The 16,715-nt window shown below is 51.1% G+C and overlaps 1 protein-coding gene across 2 annotated transcripts in view; it reads right to left on the bottom strand.

Moving 5' to 3' along the window:
• TRAPPC9 (trafficking protein particle complex subunit 9) overlaps nt 1-16,715 on the bottom strand; it is a 566,939-nt gene that overhangs the window by 418,470 nt on the left and 131,754 nt on the right. For both annotated transcript variants that reach the window (XM_049633425.1, XM_049633426.1), the window contains 4 exons: nt 16,105-16,190; nt 13,007-13,133; nt 9,077-9,209; nt 5,674-5,837 (listed from right to left, as the gene is read on the bottom strand). In XM_049633425.1, coding sequence (XP_049489382.1) covers nt 5,674-5,837; nt 9,077-9,209; nt 13,007-13,133; nt 16,105-16,190 — 510 coding nt within the window. The remainder of the gene's footprint in view (nt 1-5,673; nt 5,838-9,076; nt 9,210-13,006; nt 13,134-16,104; nt 16,191-16,715) is intronic.

The following is a 16,715-nucleotide window of genomic DNA, read 5'->3' as shown; positions in this document are numbered from 1 at the left end:
ATTAAAACAAGACAGGAAAGCAAGGAAGATGGAGGAGGAAAAAAACAATTTTTCTTTACCTGAAGCAAAGGGGGTTTGTCCAGAGGGGAGAGAGGACGTGTCCAAGTTGTCAGGGCCCCTGACACGACTCTGGGTGCTTTAAGGGCATCAGGAACAGGAGGAAAGAGAACGTGGGGCCTGCACGGCCTCCGCACACAGGACACACTGAGAACGATCGGTATTCTTGGAGCAAGCACGAGGCAGACGCTTTTGTGCTCAGAACCGTCCTAGGACCTCTCCGTGTCCTGCATGAACATTTCAGCCTCGTGACAGCCCGGCACAGCGGTGCTGACCCCGCTCTTATTGAGTGCCTGCCGTGTGACGAGCATCGCTCTTAGTTCTTGGGCACTGGGACGCGGCAGTGAGAGAACAGGCCAGCCAGACCTCTTACGTGTGTCGTGATCGTTGAGGAAGGAAACGCTGCCCGAGGACCAGGCACCTGGCAGGTGGTAGGCGCTACAGCGTAAGAGTCCGGGTTACCATTGAGGTACACGGCAGCCAGCGGCAGCACAAAGAAAGTGGTATGGAGCCCAGAGAAGGAAGTATCAATTCCATGTGGAAGATTCCCACGGAGGAGACGCTTACGTTTACGAGGCCCTTAAAGAGGCTGAGCCCAGTGGGCTGAAATGTCACCCAGACTGTCGCCCAGACTCTGCTGCCTGCCCCACTCAATGCCTCAGGTCCCCAGTTTAAGACACTTTCCCTCTTCTCCGGTATATGAGATCATCTATTAACACAGAAAGCTTTTTGGAACCGCGGAAAGGAAGTGACCAAAATTATTCCCTCTTATATTTTAGAAGCAGATTGTTTGTTTTTATGAGTTTAATTCCAGAGGTGAATGTACTGTAACTGGGGATGAGAATTTTAAGAGACCAAAGCTTTCCTTTCTCACGTGTAAACGTGCTGTTGGGAAATAGGCCTGCCACGCTCTATACTGTGGCTCCGAGGCTCCCAGTCTCGTGATGAAGGGTAAAGGTCCCAGAGCTGAGAGGGAGGGACCTGCAGTCCTCGTGACCTGTCCTGTGGCCTCAGACAGATCATTTAACCTCTGGCGCCTTCGCTATCCCCATCCATGCAGTAGGGGTAATGACACTGTCCTACGACCCTAGAGCTGAGAGTCGGGGAGGGGCTGCATGGGAAAGTGACACGGCAAGAAGGACAGGGAGGTGTGGGCACGGTGGCCACGGGAACTCAGTTTGGGAACTGGGGTGAGGGGTGATTGGTGGAACATGGGATGTGCCCACCTCCACGGGCTTCACCTTGGAATTCTGTCCAATCCCCATGACTGTTTCCAACAGTCTGCATCACTATCAGTAAATACTGAGAGCCCACCCGATAAATATGCCCACTCTGGGGTGAGCCAAGATTGGCTGGAAAGGGAGCGACGGGACCTTCTGCACAATAAAAATATTCTAAGATAGATCTTGGTAAGAGCTTGGGCTGGACACGTGTGTTTGTCAAAACTCATCAATCATAATTTAAGACGTGTACATTTCACTGGGGCACCTCACTGGGCGGCTCAGTCGGTTAAGCATCTGACTTCAGCTCAGGTCATGATCTCACGGTTCATGAGTTTGAGCCCCGCATCGGGCTCTGGGCTGACAGCTCCGAGCCTGGAGCCTGCTTCGGATTCTGTGTCTCCCTCTCTGGCCCTCCCCCGCTCAACACTCGCTCTCGTGCTCTCTCTCTCTCTCTCTCTCAAAAATAATAAAAAAAAAATATTTACACATTTCACTGCATATACATTTTACCAAAAAAAAGTAAACTTTGAACTCTAATTAGTGATGTGCATCCTGAAGTATTAATGGGTAAAATGCACCGCAATCTGTGACTTACTCTGAACCACCAGAAAGAATAAGATGGGTTAATGGATATGGATAGGAGGCTGGGTAGATACGTGATCAATCAAATGTAGGAAAACGTTAATTACAGAACCTGGATGGTGGTATAGTGTCTGCTCTAAAATTCTCTCAGCTCCTCTGTGTGTCTGCACCTTCTCATAATAAAACACTGGGGGGTGGGGGCATAGCTGACACAAAGAGTAAGTTCCACAGGAGCTCAAAAGCAGAAGAACACCAAAGGGCAGGGTAGCCCAGACAGGGGGACAAAAGCTGGACTGCAGAAAGGCAGTGCTCGGCTAAGAAGCAGCTGAAGGTCTCCACAGGAGGAGAAGGATCCAAGCAAAGGAGGAGAGGCTGGAACTCACATGAAGCTGTGTATCTAAGGCGACCCACACAACTCATTAGAAACATCAAAGTGATCCACGCACATCTATCCGCCCCCCCCATCACCCAGCAAGCTAGACAGGCACACTCCTATCAGTCTTGTTCTGTAAATGAGAAAGCCCTTTCCGTCCACAACCCCTCAGCACTAAGCACCTACCAGGCACGAGGCATGGAAATCAAAGGGCAATCATCCCTGCCTCTGGGAGACTTGAGACAGAGCCATGAACCAGCAACTGCCTGGGTAGGGCAAGGGTGCCTGCATAAGCATCCTGGGGCACTCTGAGACAACAAAGGCAGGGACCCAAGGGCCCAGGCCAGGAGGGTACTCCCAGAGTGACCACTAAGCAGAAACCCAGATGAGATGTGTTGGTAATGGAGGTAATGGAGGCAGGAGCAGAAGTTAGCAAGTTGAGCTCTAGGGAGAGAAGACAGTTTACCCTAAAGTGCAAGAGACCGCACGGATGTCCAGGAAACTGAAGTTAGTTCCCAACAACCCATGTGATTAGAGTTTAAGGGGAGAGGCGGCCAAAGATGAAGCTGAAGCGTGGGCAGAGGCCCCATGCACAGGCCTCTGTGACTGGGGACCAGGACAACAGGAAGTTGTTGGAGGATTTCCAAAGGGGACAAACAGGAGGATTCCTGCTTCAGAAAGAGGCAGCAAGTTCGTAACGATTTCCACGTGGGTCTCTCTGAGAACAGGAAGAGATGCTTTCCAGTTGCTAAGCTATGACACAAGGTAAATTACAGGATGTGCTTCACCATGGTTATCAGCTCTGTAATCATCAGCCATTCACTATTAGTTCCCTTGTTCCAACATCGACCACACCCTCTCACCAATTAGTGACATTCGCAACACCAGATAAAGGTATTTTGTGTCAGAGAGGCACTTTCTACGTAATAACCCATATGTACTTGCTACCAAAAATCGGGGAGAGAAAGGATGAGCCCAAGGGAGGATCAGCACAGCTCCCCATAGGCTAAAAGTGTACAAAAATGTTTTAAATGAAACACAAAGAGCCATGAGCACAGAAGAAAAAATATTAGTGAACCTGTAGTAAAATAAGTAACTTGTATGCACCCAAACAACACTAAGAGAACGTACAGGCAACCACACGGAAGAAGACATTCACACTTATTCCCAACAAAAAACTCACACTGAGAATATATACAAGTCTTACAAGTCAGGAGAGAGGGGTAGACAGAGGGAGACAGAGACAGAGAGAGAGAAGGAAGAACACTCAATGGGAAAAACGGACAAAGCACTTGTACAAAAAAGGATCTGAATATCCAAAACCATAGGAAAGGCATTCAACATCACTGCTCATCAGACAAATGCAAACTAAAACCCCAGTGTTATACGGTTACACCCCACCCTCAGCACCAGCACGGATAAAATGACTACAAACACCGAGTACCAGTGGGGACTTGAGCACCGGGACTCACACAGCGATGGTGTGAACCCGTGTGGCCACCTTGGAAAAGTATCTGGCTCGAATGCTGAATACACGTACACCCCCACCCCCGGCATTCTACTCCTGGAGGTACACTCAACAGAAACATCTGCAGAGGTCCACCGACACACGTGCCGAAACACTCAGAGCAGCACTATTCTCAGATGCCCCCAGATGGAAACCACCCAAACCGGCTCAGTCCTAACGTGTGACGCGTTCACAGTAGAGTGTTCTACGACAAGGAAAACAAATGGCGATGGTGGTGGGGTAGTGACGGTGGCGGCAACAAGGGTGGCAGGAGGGGTGGCGGCACTGTTGCTGATGGGGGCAGCAAGTGTGATGATGACGGTCACAGTGGGGATGGCGGTAGTGGGGATGGTGGCGGAGACAGTGGTTAGTGGAGATGTCGATGGTGGAGATTATGGTGGAGACGGCGGTGGAGGTGATGGTGGCGATGGTGGTGGTAGAGACAGCGGTGGTGATGGTGGTGGCGGTGATGGTGGAGACGGTGGAGACAGTAATGGTGGTGGCGGTGGTGATGACGGTGTGTTGGTAGAGACAACAGTGATGGTGGTGACGGTGGCGGAGATGGCAGTAATAATAACAGCTAACGAGCCTGAGGCTAACAACATGCCAGGCACGTTTCCAAGCACTTTGCGCATCTGATCTCATTTCATTCTCATTATGACCCTGTGATGCAGGTGCTGTTATTAGTGTCACTTCACAGAAGGGGGAAAATCCAAGAGAGGTTAAATTACTTGCCCAAAGGTAATACAGAGCTAGTAAGGAAACAGGCAACATTTGAGCACAGGCAGCATTTCCCAGTGAGGAGAGGTATAGACGGGGACGACAGGCAAGATAAGACAGGCAGCCACAGGCTTCATTTCCCTCGTGCATCAGAAGCAGTGGGAGAAACAAGGGAACGCGAGACGCACTGGCACTCGCCCCCACATTACCCTCCTAGTGGGACGAGCTCACATTAACCTCCCCCCATGGGACGAGCTCACATTAACCCTTTTGACACAGTGCAAATTCCCTCTGTCATGGCATAATTGTTTCCGGGACAAATTCTCCCCAACTCTTCCTGGACCTTCCCTCCAACTGGAACTACAAGATGGCGTGAGGCCCTACCTCTAATAAACACTTCACTTGAGTTTTCCCACTACAGTGTCATGAGCCTGCGGAGGGAACCCTCTGCGGGGGAGTAGTACGTGGATGGCACATCTGGAAACTCAAGCTCCCGCCCTGCACCTGGCTCGCCTCACCCCTACATCAACCGCACGTGCACACCCCACATTTTCCCTCAACAGAGGGAAACAGCTCTCACTGGCCCATATGATTTCTCTGACTTTAGTAAATGACCGGCTTTTCTTTGCCCTTGCCTCCCTCCTACACTACACCCTCCACCTTGATCAATGCCACTCATAACCTGTAATATACTCAGTTCGCCACCACACGCTACTTGCTTACCTCTCAGAACCTCACGTGGCAGGGGCCACCTCCCCTACCTACCCAGGAAGGAAGCGAGGCGTGTAAAGGACAAATAGCTAGTAAACAGAGAAGCCAAACTCTCAACACAGGTCTTGTGACCCGCCCCGCCCAGCTCATGTGTCCTGGGACAGGAAACGGAGCGCCTGCCTTCAAGAGGGAGCGCACGGGCTCTACGCCTGAACCCACGGAAAACCTGGGGCTGGGCGGATGGATCCCAATGGCACCACGTCTGAGCCGCTAACGTTTCTCTCCATCCATTCAAGAGCGTCCTTCCTGAGGATCTGGTACATGTGAAGAGCACTAGGGACGAAGGAGCAGTCTTCATTCCTTTGTGTGCCCTTCACACACCCATTTCACGATGGCAGCAAATTAAAAGAGTAAGAAGCTTTTACAGTTTCTGAGCACCGGTTATTCAAAGTGTCTCTTTGGCAAAAAGACAAGACAAACATTTCTGGGGTCGAACCCACCTTTGGTGGTGAGAAGTCTGGAGGTGACTTCCAGTGTCTCCAGTGGCTCCGTCCCAATATTTTCCAATTGGATGACGAGTTGCTGAGCCTCCCCGTTGTAAAGCTGGACGGACACATTAGTAGAGATTTCATCACCAGAGGAGGGTTGCAAGGAATGGGCAGATCTGAAATAGCAGTAAGAATAACAGGGATTTTTTAAAAGAAAGAATCAAAGTAAAGAAAAACAACGGCATCTCAGAATATTCACATCCCCGGACTTAACACGTTCCAGAAGCAGGAAGTGGCGAAGCCCGGCTTTCAACATGGAACTCAATCTGAGCTATCAGGAGGGGAGGGTGAGCGCCACATGCAGAGGGCCATCCACACGCAGACGCATTTGGGGTTTCCACTCGGCCTCAGCGTCGTGTGTGTGTGTGTGTGTGTGTGTGTGTGCGCGCGCGCGCATGTGTGCGCACGTGTAGCATAAAAATACTTAACTACTGGATTATGGTGAGGCCTACGAGACACAGTGAATTAATTCAAATGATCTGTGAATCGTCACTCTCTAAAAAGAAATTTTTAAATCTCATGCTTACAACTGTCTTGGGAAAACCCATAGACTGAAGAAGAAAACAGGACTGTCCCGACGGATACCATGGGGACTGGAGTGGCGAGTACGTACAAGAGACTCCACGTCACAGGTACAAACGACAACCAATCCCTGCAAGTGCCTAAGGGGACACAGGGCAGCTGGGCGGCGTCCTCAGGCCACATGGCATCCTCTGCGTGGCCAGGTGAGGCCCAGGCCTCGTGGGAGCGCAGGCCAGCACGCAGCCCGAAGGCTGCGCCACAACCTCAGGTTCAAAAGCACATACAATGCTCTGGAGAAGACTGGCCGCAAAAGAAAGGGGGTGGTCACTGGAGGAAAGGGTGAACATTCTTTCCTGGGGTCCCAAGAGCCCACGTGGCCCCCCACTCTCTTCCTCCTTACACCTGAAGGATTTCCACAGAAAGCCCATGAGTCTACACCATATACTGAACTGACCCAGAAATGGACAAAGACTCCGGGCCACACCACCCCCACCCAGCAAGTGACCAACAGCCTCCCCGCCGGCCAGGTCTTTCTAACTCTGCTCCCGGCCACAGGACAAAGGACCAGGGTCAGACCCAAGTCCCATTCTACATGCCACAAGACAGCTTCATATCCCCACACTGCTCCAAAAAAGATGGCAAGGAATATGCCGGACAGTACTGGTCTCACCCCCCTGGCATCCAAGGGAGGAGACGGGGTTTAAACAAGTTGGGCATACCGAGCCAGCCCTGCCCTTCCTGGGGGCCTCCTGCCCCAGGCTCTGAGAGACGAGCTTCTATATCCAAACCACATTTGCAGAAAATAACAGCATAATGAATCAAGGTGAATTAGTTCACATTTTACACCTTTAAAGTTATTCATGAGTCAAGAAATAAACTTTCTCCGTCAAGGAAGGGAGATGAGTCCTATCCTCACTATAAACAACTTCTTTCCAGATTTTAATCTGCAGTCCTTCTTAAGTGCAAAAGCTGTTGTAGTCAACTTGAAATTGCAGAGGACGTATACAGAAAAACTAAAACACAGCGAGACTACTTACTTCGCCTCTCAAACAGAGAGGATACCAGCCCCTCTGGGACCATAGAAAAAGAAGGTGGGAAAAAGCAGAACCTTAGCGAGGCCACAGGGCCTGGCCGACACAGGAGCCGACCGTCCCTGAGTACGGGGTTCCATGTGACAGAGCCGGGGCCAGAAAGGGGCTGAGTCCTGGGTGAGCCGTGGCAGGAAGAGGATGGCAGTCAGACATGTCCCCTTTTCTGGGCATATTTTTTCCTTGCTTGATCATCTGGCCAACTTGTGTGAATCTTGTAAGGCCCAATTTAAACATCACATCTGTGATATGATGCCTTCCTGAACCGTGAACGGGAGTCTTCAGGTTAAGGAGCACTTAGCAAACTTGACTACGGTGAGTCTGGCTCCCCTCCGGACATGAGCTCCTACAACAGGCAAGGCCCAGGTCGAGGGCATTTCTGATTACTTGCTAGTCCTATAGACTAGGCCCAGATCACATGGCAGGCATCAAAAAAACGTGTGGGAGTGAATGTGTTAACTCAGTCACAAGGATACTGATGTTAGATTAATTAGAAGCAACCCTCATTTAAAGAATAGTCATCTGAAATCATGTGCTCCACACTAAAACCAACAAAATTCATTTTTTTTAACTGAGGTGTTACATACAATGAAATTCACTTGTTTTGAGTATATAATCCAATCATTTTAGCAAATTTACTGAGTAATAGAACTGTCACTGACAACCAACCTGTTTTAAAACATTTCCATTATCCAAACTGAGTATCTTTATGATGTACATTTTGAAGCAATTAAAATAGAAATTTTTTAGCGTATGTTATATGGCTATGCAAAAAATAATAAATGATACTCACATAATGTGACATCATCTCAATATTCAAACATACATTTGCAAAAAGAAGGTAGATAAGCGATATCTTGCAAAAAGAAGGTAGATAAGTTACTGTGAAGGTAGATTCACAGTAACTGTCTCTGGGACTTCGGAGATATATTTCCCTTTTTTCTTCATGCCTTCCTACAAGGCTACTTTTCTACTTTTTATAAGGTAAAAGTTAACTGTCTTTCACAAAAAAAAAAAAAAAAAAAAAGATTACAAAGGCTAATTTCACATTTTGTTCCGCTTGTGGTAAGAAACATTTCAACCGTGTTGTGCTTCACTTTAAGCAAAGCATATTGCCTACTGGTTACCCTGAAGAAACCCTTCACCCATATTTTTTTTTAACGTTTATTTTTTTGAGACAGAGAGAGACAGAGCATGAAAGGGGAAGGGTCAAAGAGAGAGGGAGACACAGAATCCGAAACAGGCTCTAGGCTCTGAGCTGTCAGCACAAAGCCCAACATGGGGCTCAAACTCACAAACTGCAAGATCATGACCTGAGCTGAAGTCGGATGCTCAACCAACAGAGCCATCCACTCTCCCCAACCCATATTTTGATCCTAAGAATCATATATTAACTCAGATTCTTGGTACCATTAAAAATGTCTACTACAGAGGCACCTAGGTGGCTCAGTGGGTTGAGCATCTGACTTCTGCTCAGGTCATGATATCACGGTTTGCGGGTTCAAGCCCCGCGTCAGGCTCTGTGCTGACAGCTCAGAGCCTGGGGCCTGCTTCGGATTCTGTGTCTCCCTCTCTCTCTCTCTGCCCCTCCCTCGTTCATATGCTGGCTCTCTCTCTCACTCTCTCTCTCTCTCTCAAAAATAAATAAACACTAAAGAAATTTAAGAAAAAAAAAGAAAAGAAATGTCTCCTCCCAACTACTCTGTGCACCCTTTCTTGTCAGAAGGCAGATGCCTGCGCCCTACCTGGGCAGTGAGGTGCTGATCTGCAGCCTGGGCAGGGCGGGAATGACCTCCACCGTGGAGCCACTGGTCTTCACTCCCGGGAGGTTGTCCAGCAGACAGTCACTGAAGACGCCGAAGACCGTGGTATGGTAACCTGGGAAGCGAAATGAAGAGCTTCACAGCCCCTGGACAGGCCTCCAGCCTCGGGCCCACGTCTAAAGGCGGACTCCAGCAGGGAGGAGCACGGCCCCCCGCCCCAGACCTGTGTCCGGTCAGCCCTCACCCCGCCGGTCCCACCCGCAGCTCAGCCTGAAACCCTGGGTGACGCACGCAGAGGAGTGACAGTCCCCGCATTCCTACCCACGGGGCCGACTGGGTCGCAGCAAAAGCACATGTGGGTCTTTGTCAACTAAGTCAACTTAAGACCAGGTCTCACCGCTCTCACGATTTGCTTTTCAAATCTGCCCGTCTCTAAGACAGTGATAGCTAGCGTTCCTTTGCAGGACATAATGTGACTGAATAAGTATCTGGAAAATGATCCGACATCTTCTGGGGACAGATCGAAGTTCAAGAGCCAACTATGGTGACTATGACTGCTACACGATATGACAAGCCTGCTGGATGTGTGCAAACACCGTAATCTAAGATTAGCGAGTTTCTCATGCCAAAAACAACAAAAAAACCTCCACTGCTTAGACAAGCACTTGAAATTACTTAAGAAAGCTTTAAAATGGCTTTTGAAATTTCGAGAGAGAATTATTATAAACAATATTCACCGTATAACAAAATTAAACCATGCCCACAGGCTAAATGCTCTGTGCCTTCACATTAACGGAATGGATACTAATCAGAGAAGACAGCTGTTGGCCCGATAGCCGTGTCCTTCACCTTCTGCCAGTGTTAAATTGCTCTGGCGACTTGGGGCACCTGGGTGGCTCAGTCGGTCAAGCGTCCGACTTCGGCTCAGGTCACGATCTCACGGTTCGCGAGTTCGAGCCCCACGTCGGGCTCTGTGCTGACAGCTCGGAGCCTGGAGCCTGCTTTGGATTCTGTATCTCCCTCTCTCTCTGACCCTCCCCCACTTTCTCTCTCTCTCTCTCTCTCTCAAAAATAGATAAAAACATTAAAAAAATTAAAAAAAAAAAAAAAACTGCTCTGGCAACTCAAAGTTACCCATCACGGCACCCACACTTCCTTCCTTTGGAAATAGGTCACTTAAAAGCCTTCTTTAATTTAGCCTGCAAACATTTTCCTCCCCAGAAACCCATATCTGGTGTAACGCCCCTGCATGTTCTTCTTTCTATAAAACCCGATATAGGGGCGCCTGGGTGGCTCTGTCAGTTAAGCGCCTGACTTCGGCTCAGGTCATGATCTCACAGCTTGTGAGTTCAAGCCCCGCGTCGGGCTCTGTGCTGACAGCTCAGAGCCTGGAGCCTGCTTCGGATTCTGTGTCTCCCTCTCTCTCTCTCTCTCTCTGCCCCTCCCCTGCTCACACTCTGTCTGTCTCTCTCTCTCTCAAAACATAAATAAACATTAAAACATTTTAAAAATAAATAAATAAATAAAACCTGATATAACGTGGTTTTGCCTAAGCAAACTTTGTTTTCCACTTCTTAATTAAAATCAGTCATTTTCCCTTTCTTACCTGTTGCTGAAAATGACTACAAAGAAATTCAAAACCTGATGACCAATCCTGCCGTGTCTAATCATATTTCTGAGAGTACACAGTCAGCCCTTCCCACTTTGCACAGCAGGTGCGCCAAAAAGAACACAACCAGTCTGTACCAACAAGAGCTGTGCTACCAGGGCTCTGAGTCCTCATCCACCGGTTATCGGTTATTGGTTAGCCCCTCAGTCCTAATTATTTCCTCTGCCATCCGTCTCCTTCGCTCCACTCCCCGGTCACGGCTGCGGCCCTACCTTTGTCATTTCATCCCTGGATTATGCCAACAACTTCACAGTCGGTCTCCCTGCCTCCTGCCCATCTCCAGCCCACATTGCACGCAGCAGCCTGGGGTCCCTCTGGACTGCCCGCCTGGCTGTATCTCTCCTCAAATCGAATGCGGCCCGCGGGAGAAAACCAGCATCCCGTGGCATGATTTACAAGGCCCTTCCAGGTCTGTCCTCTGTCTCCCTCCCTTCACGGCCTCGTCACCCCTCTGCTTTGGGCCAGGTCCTCGAAGCCGCCCCTGGTTCCCCAACACATGCAGGTCTCTGGACCACTTGTTCTTTCTGCCTGGAAGCCCCCTACTCCCCACCCCATCCACTCGCATAATTCCCCTCTGGCCTTCAAAGCTCAGGGTCCCTCAGTAGGAGAAAGAAAGCCCTTCTCGGCCCACGCTCCCCTTCTGGGCCTTCTCCCCCATGTTCGGCCAGTCACGTGCTTGGCCCCTCCTGGCACTTGCTGCCACATATCGTAACCCACCTCACCCCCCGCAGACATCGCCCTTCCCCAGAACTGTCCCCATTTCAGTCACTAAGTATCTACTGAAGACCCACCGCGTGTCAGGGACCAGCAAGACGGACGAGCCCAGTGAGCAGTTGCAACCACTGGCCTGGAGGGTCACACGCGGGTGCGGTAGGAGCGCCTAGCAGCACACCTGCCCCAGCACGGAGAAGCTGAGCACAATCCCCAAGGGGAGAGGAAATGTGAGCCAAGAACTGAGAGAGGCACAGGGCCAGGCAAGTCCGGAAGCAGCAGCAGAAGGAAAAGCACAGGCAGAGGCTCAGAAAGCCTATGGGAGGGACACGTAACTCAGGGGGAGGGGAGGGGAGGGGCACGAGGCGCCACGGGCCCGGATCACACGGGGGAGCTCCGAAGCCACGTTACGGAGTCCAGCCCAGACGGGGCAGGTATGGGGAAGGTGCTAAGACTCATGGTTAAGAGATGACACGGGCAGATGGGCACTGTGGAAAGGCCACTTGACAGCAGTGTGGGAAGCGGGCTCACCAGCCACCAAGACGTGACAGAGAAAGATGAGCCCGTTGGTTTTGTGACAAACCCTGTAAGAAGGTCTCCTTCTGTCTCTTGAGGGCCTGCAGAGGCAGACAGGAGCACTGAGGTTCCCGTCAGTAGGGCAGGGGCAGGGGTGGGGCTGGTGAGAGGCGGCAGGGGGCAAGGCAGCATCCGAGGACCCGCTTCGGGCACCCAGCAGGATGGTGACGCCCTCACCGAGATGAGGCAACCAAGGTGCCAGCCGGTCAGTGGTTGGCTATGCAGGTTCAGGAAAGGGGTCTGGACGGAGCCCCGGCCTGGGAATCAGCAGCATATGGATGAGCCCTGAAGCCGAGAAGTCACTGAGAGGACAGAGACTGCCTAGAGGTACCCCGATGGGGGCGGGGGGGAAGAGGGCAGATGGGGGAAGGGGGAGGGAAGGACAGAGCGTGGCCCCGAGGAACACCATGGGGGGTCGTGTAGAAGCAGCATCTGCAGGGCACTGAGTGTGAAGGGGAGCAGGCGGGGTGTCTGACAGAAGCCTGAGGAGGACGCCCACGAGGGCGGGTGGGCCCAGCAGCAATGGCAGACCAAACTGGGTCAGCAGGGACAGCCCCCGCACACGGCAGGTCACGACACCAACAGAGAGGGGGACAGTGGACTCTGTGTGTCTACACGGACCCTTGACGAGGTGTGGCAGGAGGGCCCGATGGCAGAGGGGAGCCCACAGACACGTCTGCAGACCCACCGGAGGAGATGGGCCGCACAGAACGGTGACAGGAGGGCGAGGAGGCCAGACACGGAGTCGGACCCCTGCCGCTGTAACAGCGCTGAGGGCCGACTGCATCCCGGGCACTCAAAACCGTTCCTCTCCATGTCGCAGCCCCAGGCAACGTGATCCGGCCATCACCCCTGGACTGGGACCGACACCAGGGACCAGTGACGGGCCTCCGCGGGGCAGGACAGGGGGTTCGGCAGCCCTGCTCGAGCTGAACTCAGAAAGCAAGTCTCCTTACCGTTCACAGTAATCATCCCAGTCGTCTGTGGGACCCCAACGAGAGTCACTGGGTAAAGACCAGACTCCGCCGGAAGGGAGAGCGCCGCGGGGAGAGACTCGAAGTCCACGCCGCTGGTGAGGAGCCCCTAAAACAAGCAATAGCAACGTGGGACACAGCACAAAGCACCGCTGCCTCACGGGTCCCCCCAGACGCAGGGCGTCCGCCCGCCCACAGGCCCAGGCCACCAGGAGGAGGACGGCAATGCCTGGCCTGCGTGAAGGTCCACAGAGAGCCGCAGGCTTGGTCGCGACGTGCACGTGACACAAACAACCTGGAAATGGGCAGCACTGTGGGTGCCTGGACAATTCCATCTCGATGTTAGCCCTGCTTTCTGTTGCTTTACCAGGTTGGAATGTAAACGTAATGGAAAAAAATAAAATATGTGAACACAGAGAAAAAAACAAAGGATGGAAATACGATCATCCGTTAACATCCCTCACTGAATGATCAAGTCATGTCACCATGTGCCAGGCTGTGCTCCACAGGGAACAAGACAGATTCCTCGGCTTCGGGGAGCCGCCCACAACCGTCAACAGCACAGGGATGTCAGTGCTCAGCACTTCTCCTCGGCGCTGTAACAGAGGTCCTACCCAGTGCAAGAGGCAAGAAAAAGAAACTAAAGGCACGCAATCAGTTTACTCACAAAAACCAAAACTATAAACATAAAAAGCCCTGTGGAAACCACAAGGAACCTTGAACTAACAAGTGCATTTAGCAAAGGCACAAAGTCAGTGTGAAAAAAAGCAAAGGTATTTCTATAATCCAGCAACAAACAAAAAATATTAGAAAATAAAATACAAAAACACCATTAACTAAGAGAACAGAAACATCGACCGCATGGCAGTCGAGCTATGAACGACGGGTAAAGACTGCTCCCCAGGCAAGGACACGCACGAAGGAGGGGCCCAGGACCTTTCTGGGGCTTGTCTTCCGCGGTGCCGCGGTCTACGTGGCCCTGAACCTACCAGACCCAGACACGCTACAGACTGAGCCACTGAGCCAGCACAACGGTGCCGGGGCCCCAGTTCTCACGCTGACGGAAAGGACAAGGCGTGGGAAGGAGGAAGGCAGGACAGGGCCCCGTGGAGACTGGCGAGAGCCGACGGCACCACCCTGAAGTCAGGGCTGACGCAGTCTGTACGTGTATCGTGCACGGGTATGCAGATGTGTGCATATGGGCACGGGCGTGCACGTGTATGCAGATGTGTGCATGCAGGTGTATCTGTGAGTACATGTCTGCGTGCACGTGCGCATGCTTTTCCTCACTCTGTCTCTAGAGAGCCCCCAGAAGCAGACACTCCAGCAACACGGAGCGCACCTAGGCCCAGATCTGGAGCAAAAGCGCGCAATGATCTCCGTGCAGAACAGAGGCAGTGGGCCAGAGAGCAGGCACAGAAACCAGAGGATGGCTACTGGCTCCAGGCGAAACGTGTCGGCATTTTATTTCTTCTCAAAATAGCTATGAGCAAACGTGGCGAAACGTGGACGGTGGACATTCTAGGAAGGCCTAACACTCCCTGTAACATTTCATACGCTTGAAATATTTCGTTATTTTTTCATTCTGGCCACGATCTCTGGGCTACCTTCTAGTGGCAATTTTTATTTTATTCTTGGTGCTTCCTAACTTTTTATTAAAAAGCACGTATTACTTTTAAACCACATAAAAATAAAAGCCACTTTTTAAGACAAAAAGAATCAGTGTGTCAGAAAGAACAACAAGCATCTGATACTTGAAGCACTTTGGGGAAAATTCTCTAAACAATTATTTCCCGATTCAGGCCAAGAGACAGAAAGTCACCATTAAAAGGTCTGATGAGAGAGCAAACCCTAAAGCGGGCAGCTTCTTGCACAAGAGGAGGACGACAGTACTCACTCCTGCCGGCCTCCTCTCTGAGTGACCTCAGGGCTGTAGGCTTGACGGTGGGCTGAGTGTCTCAGAGCTCAAATGAATTCTGGAGACCTATGCCTCACGCGGAGAGCCGGCACACTACCTTCAATAACCACCAGTGGGCCGGGTGCACTCCCACTCTTCCTTCTATTCTCAGTTAAGCCTTTGTCTCTCCGGAAAGCCTTCCTGGACTCTCCACGGGGACCCTGCAGCATCTCGTGCACCCACAGCACTGACCACGGCAGGGACCAGGTCTCCCAAGGGCCCTGCCCGCGGCCTGACACGTGGCATGAGCACTCAGCAAGATATCTGCATGAAAAGCCCACCTCTTACCCTGAGCGTAAGTCATTCAACTCTGAAGGAAAACACGAACGATCTCAAAACCATCCTTCGCAAGTCTCTGAAAAATTACCAAGCAGTACTATACGCTAACATGCAGCATTAGATAACAATATACAGCACAAAGCCTACGTGACAACGCACGGCAGCCGGTGGTGACCCGAGGCACCAAGCAGTGCTACATAATAATAAGCAGAGAAGACTTGAGAAACGGAACCCGCGTGACGGGTGGGAGGCTCTGCTCCGGAAACACGATGAATCTGGAGAGACAATACACATCTCCTTCCCACGGACTATGGAATTGGGTGAGTGGCCCCAGGAGAGACCGCTATGGAGTGAACCTTCAATGCCCTCCACAAAACACGAGAACAGAAAAGCAGAATTCAAAGCGGAGAGAAACCTCACACTGGCGGTGCAGTAACCTCCACTCTTACTCCACAGCCTGCTCTTCCCTCAGGCCTTGATCGTCTAGCAATAAAGTAAGGCTGATACTGAGCAGTGGACACAATATACACTTCGTAACCTGTGCCAATCTCATGTAAATTTCAACATGATTATTTCAAATCTCACATCCAATCGACTACGCTTGGCATGTGTTCAAATCAGAGGTTATCTGTTCACGGATTCAACCACAGAGCACCAAGCACTAAGGACGCAGAAATGACAAGACGTGGTCGGTCTTCCTTCACAAAAACCTTATAATCTCTGGCAAAACAAATATAAAAATAGACGCCTGTCATAGGGCGTGTGTCTCAAACATTAATTTAAAAACTTAGTTTCGTGGTAAGCTGGTGTCGAGCCCAAAAGGTCAGTGGTTAGTGATACGTACCATGTTTTCAACTCGGAGTTCGAACGGCATCGGGTTGTAGACCATCAGCTGAACTTCACACACGTCTCCTTGAACCCACTGGAAATCTAGAAACACACACACACACAGCGATGCGTCAGCTGGTATCCTGCATATTTTACATGGTTTCAGATCACTCTCTGGCAATTCATCTTTCCAGTGAGACAGTGGGCATTAAGATTGTCTCTCGACGAAAATTCAAAGCCAGCGTCACTACAGCTTTCTCTCGAAAACAAAGTCACCACTGCCACTTGGATGCTTCGTATCCGCCGTTGGTCACCCTCTTTAGCAGGGTGAATTCATGCCAGTGTGTCAAATGCAGCTTTACAAAACTGAGATCAATCCAGACAGCACCACTCCCGGCGCAGACCTGTAAGTCACACAGACCTCCACTGACCCAGAGGCTGGTACTTAGGAAGACGGTGATAGTCAACTCCAGGGAGCATACACCATGCCCCCCCCCGCCCCCGTCCCCTCTCTAAGAATGTGAGAGAAAATGGTGGCCTCTCCTCCAGGCCACTCCCAGGTCAGCTGTAGTCCAACAGCTGTCGAAGGCAGAATTCTGAGATGACCCCTGAGATCCCCAACCCTGG

The sequence above is a fragment of the Panthera uncia genome, chromosome F2, assembly GCF_023721935.1.
Source record: "Panthera uncia isolate 11264 chromosome F2, Puncia_PCG_1.0, whole genome shotgun sequence".
NCBI lineage: Eukaryota > Metazoa > Chordata > Mammalia > Carnivora > Felidae > Panthera > Panthera uncia.
Note: the sequence above shows the minus strand (reverse complement) of the source record. Positions and strands in the feature narration are given on the sequence as shown.